Below are 3,489 nucleotides of genomic sequence, written 5' to 3'. Positions count from 1 at the left end.
CCTCTGAAGGTCCCCGTAGGGGATAACCTTTAGTTAGTTGCTCTCGCTTTAGGGAGGTGGTCAGATCAAACAAGTTCGGTCAGGCATCCAACCAAACACTGCCCTACGCCTCATACCCCTTTGGGCCACAGTGACCATGCGAAGGTTTAGAGTAGGGATCATCCATGACAAAACAGATAAAAAATTTCCAGGACTCCAGTGGCTCCGCCGAAGGCTTCAAGCAGCTTGAAAATGTATTCAATGCATCCATTTTTATGGCGCTACCGGTGCACCAATGACACACTTTAAAACGTTTAAAAAAATTAAAAAAGAATAGCTCATTGACACAACATAAACCAATGTTGTCAGAAAATTTCAAATCAAAAATCGAAACATAGCTTGAGATTATCTGCGGGATTTATTATCAATAGAGATAATGGATCAAATTCAAAGCCCAACTTGTGTTATATATTACTCAATATCGATTTTTCGTACCCTAAGCTATATTTAAAATTTGATTGTAACAACATGGGTTGATGTTTGATATTTTCTTTAGAAATTTTCAAACATTTTAAAATGTGCTACAGAAGTTCAATGCACCGGTGACACCACAAGGGTGAGTGCACATATATTCTTCCCTCTTGGGGCTACGGTACAGGTGGATGCTGGAGCCACCGCTCCAAAACACACAGAAACACACACAGCTTCTTGCGTTCTCAAACACTGATATCGACTTGCAGCTTCAGTGTCGTCCACCGCCGGCAAGAAGGCATGGCGGGCGCGTCCTCGTGGTCGTCGTCCTGCTCGTGCACGTCGTCGCTCGGCTCCTTGGATGACGACGATGTGTTCTGCGTCGTGAAGCCGGGTTCCCCCGGGGCAGCTGCAGAGGGCAGCGTCAAGTTCCTGTGCAGCTACGGGGGCATGATCCTTCCACGCCACCCCGACGGCGCGCTCCGCTACGTCGGCGGCAACAACCGCGTCCTCTCCGTCGACCGCTCCCTTCAATTTCACGGTACATGCCTATTACCAACGACGCCTCCTGCTGTCCATTGATCGTTTCCGGCACTCCAGCCAGTTCAGCTGTTTGACTGTGGATCGATCGATCGCTTCAGAGCTGCAACGGAAGCTGACGGACATGTGCGGATGGGAGGCGTTGAGCCTGCGGTGCCAGCTGCCGACGGAGGACCTGGACGCGCTCGTCTCCGTCACGACCAACGACGACCTCGGCCACCTGCTGGAGGAGTACGACGCCGCCAGCAGGGACCGGCTCCAGCCGCTCAAGATAAGGGCGTTCCTGTTCCCAAGGGCCAAAACGCCGCCGCTCTCGCCGTCCACCCCGTCGTCCAGGCCAACGCCGGCGTACGTCCGCCACCACCACCAGCACCACACGGCTCGCCCCCCTCCGGCTCGTGGGCATTCGGGCCACCGGCGCCCACACCAGCTCCTGCTCCTCCACAACGGCAGTTGGTTGCAATAACAGCGGGATTAGCAGCCGCGTGCTGATGTATTAGCTTGGCAGTCGTGAGATCGTCCATGGGGCGCTGTGCCGCTGTCGCTCACGAATTTGTAAGCCCTGCTTTGCATGTTTCATAACATACGTACGTACTACTGTAGTAACAGACCTATTAGCTTGGCTTATTTTAAATAAGATTCAGGGTCTGTTCAAAAAAGAGAAGTATGTGTACGAGTCGTTCTTTCCTTTCCTTTTCACTTTTTTCGTGATCAAAAGTGTGGATAAGTCCCGAAAACCAAAAGGACAGACGCAAGGGCGATAAGGTTCGTTGGGCGGATTGCGCAGCCAGCCTGTCTGTCTCGTCTCTTTCTGACTTCATTCATGTCTTGTCCGGCTAATTTTGTTCCATTCCGAATCCGGAGTGTTCCTTCCGGCCGCCTAATGTGTGGATAGAGTGACGCGCTACGCCACTAGAGACCGGGACAACCTAGCATCCCTGGGAGGCCGAAATCACCGTTCTAATCTTGTGAGAACTCTTCATCACTCGTACACGTAATTATTTTGCAAAATGATTTATTTTTTTGAAAACGGCACAGCCCGTGCCGTTTTAGATGAACATGAAAACGCCAAACAAGCCAGCAACCAAGCCAGCGCTGGTGCCTTGGCCGACAGTTAGGCCTCGCTGGCGTTGCAAGTTGACATGGATTGAAACGCCAAGGCTCATGGCGTTTCTGGGCCTCAAACGCCAAGGCCTATGGTGTTTCTGTTTTAGATATTTAAATGGTGATGGGGCTCTCATCCACCACTCATCACTCACTCTTTTCTCTTTTGTTGGTCTATCTTCAGCTCTTGCCTTTTCCTTGTTTTGTCTCCTCCACTTAAACCCTCTCAAATTCTTACAGATCGATTGCGTTGGTCCGTTAATTCGGTGTCATTTTCGTTCCTCGAGCTAATATCTTTCATCTCACAAATTTGTATTGGCTGGATTTGTCTATTTGGATGGTTTTTTTTCATGTGGATCCTAACCCTAGTTTTGAACATCGTTCCATATTATGATGTTTGTAGTTTCTATTCCTAATGGAGCAGTTAGTAGTTTTCGTTCCAGATTTTTTTCGTCCCACCTTCCACTTTCGCTGATTTTTTTCATAGACTTTTTTCGTCCCCTCTCCCCACTTCACCGGTTTATTTTCGCCTCACACAATGAAAAAAATCTGAACGGGTCAGAATTTTCCATGCTGTCGCAAGTTATTTAGTAATGTAGAATCAATCACGATCAATCTCTAAAGATCAAATCTAAATTAATTAATCTTACCTTAAATCGCTCAATCGCATTCATTAGAAAACAAATAATTAATTTAAGAAAAATCGCTCAATCACATTAATTAAGAAACAAATAACCGATTAAAAAATAATACGTAAATCATAACAAAGAAATCTCATCAGTCGAACGAGGCCCCTCGAACGCCCGTGCACAGCCGCCCTGTTCCCTCTCCCCCATCCAGAGCCGCCTTCTTCCCCACCAACGCCGCCCTCCACTCACCTTCTTTTCTTAAAGCGAAGAGGCCCTAGATCGAGTCGATGAAGTCAACGGGGCGGTGACCAAATCCATCACGGCCACATCTCGTCGAGATGGGCCGCGCCGGGAGAGGTAGATCGAGGGAGCAGAGACCGTGTGCATCTTCTCTCTCAGGATGCCGCTCCATCCCGATCCGGTGAGAAGGCAGGCCTCCGTGTGCGGCAACGAGGGCGGCTGGCGACAGGCGACGGTCGGCCCTCTCCCACCCCTTCGGCCCTCCACTCCACCTCCGGCCCTCTCGGCCTCTCCTCCGCCAGTCCGTGTCCGGCCTCCGACCTCCAGCCCTACACCTGCAGGCGCCCTCCATGGCTCCAAGGCTGACGGCTCCAGTGTTGGCGAGTGCAGTAATTTCAAAAAAATTCCTACGCACACGCAAGATCATGGTGATGCATAGCAACGAGAGCGGAGAGTATTGTCTATGTACCCTCGTAGACCATAAGCAGAAGCGTTATAAAAACGCGGTTGATGTAGTCGTACGTCT

The 3,489-nt window shown here is 50.0% G+C and overlaps 1 protein-coding gene across 1 annotated transcript; it reads left to right on the top strand.

Annotated features, from left to right (window-relative positions):
- The first annotated feature begins 541 nt into the window (after positions 1-541).
- LOC123130668 (uncharacterized) lies at positions 542-1,808 on the top strand. Its single transcript, XM_044550499.1, has 2 exons — positions 542-991; positions 1,092-1,808. The coding sequence occupies exons 1-2, from the start codon at positions 751-753 to the stop codon at positions 1,454-1,456; spliced, it is 606 nt and encodes a 201-aa protein (XP_044406434.1). The 5' UTR covers positions 542-750; the 3' UTR covers positions 1,457-1,808.
- Positions 1,809-3,489: the final 1,681 nt, after the last annotated feature.

The sequence above is a fragment of the Triticum aestivum genome, chromosome 6A, assembly GCF_018294505.1.
Source record: "Triticum aestivum cultivar Chinese Spring chromosome 6A, IWGSC CS RefSeq v2.1, whole genome shotgun sequence".
NCBI classification, from domain to species: domain Eukaryota; kingdom Viridiplantae; phylum Streptophyta; class Magnoliopsida; order Poales; family Poaceae; genus Triticum; species Triticum aestivum.
The sequence above is the reverse complement of the archived record's forward strand: the minus strand, read 5'-3'. Positions and strand labels throughout refer to the sequence as shown.

Excerpts from the sequence above, each read along its gene's own strand:
- LOC123130668 (XM_044550499.1), top strand. The coding sequence starts at position 751 with ATGGCGGGCGCGTCCTCGTGGTCGTCGTCCTGCTCGTGCACGTCGTCG. Across the intron at positions 992-1,091 it reads CCGCTCCCTTCAATTTCACG|AGCTGCAACGGAAGCTGACG; the intron begins GTACATGCCTAT and ends CGATCGCTTCAG.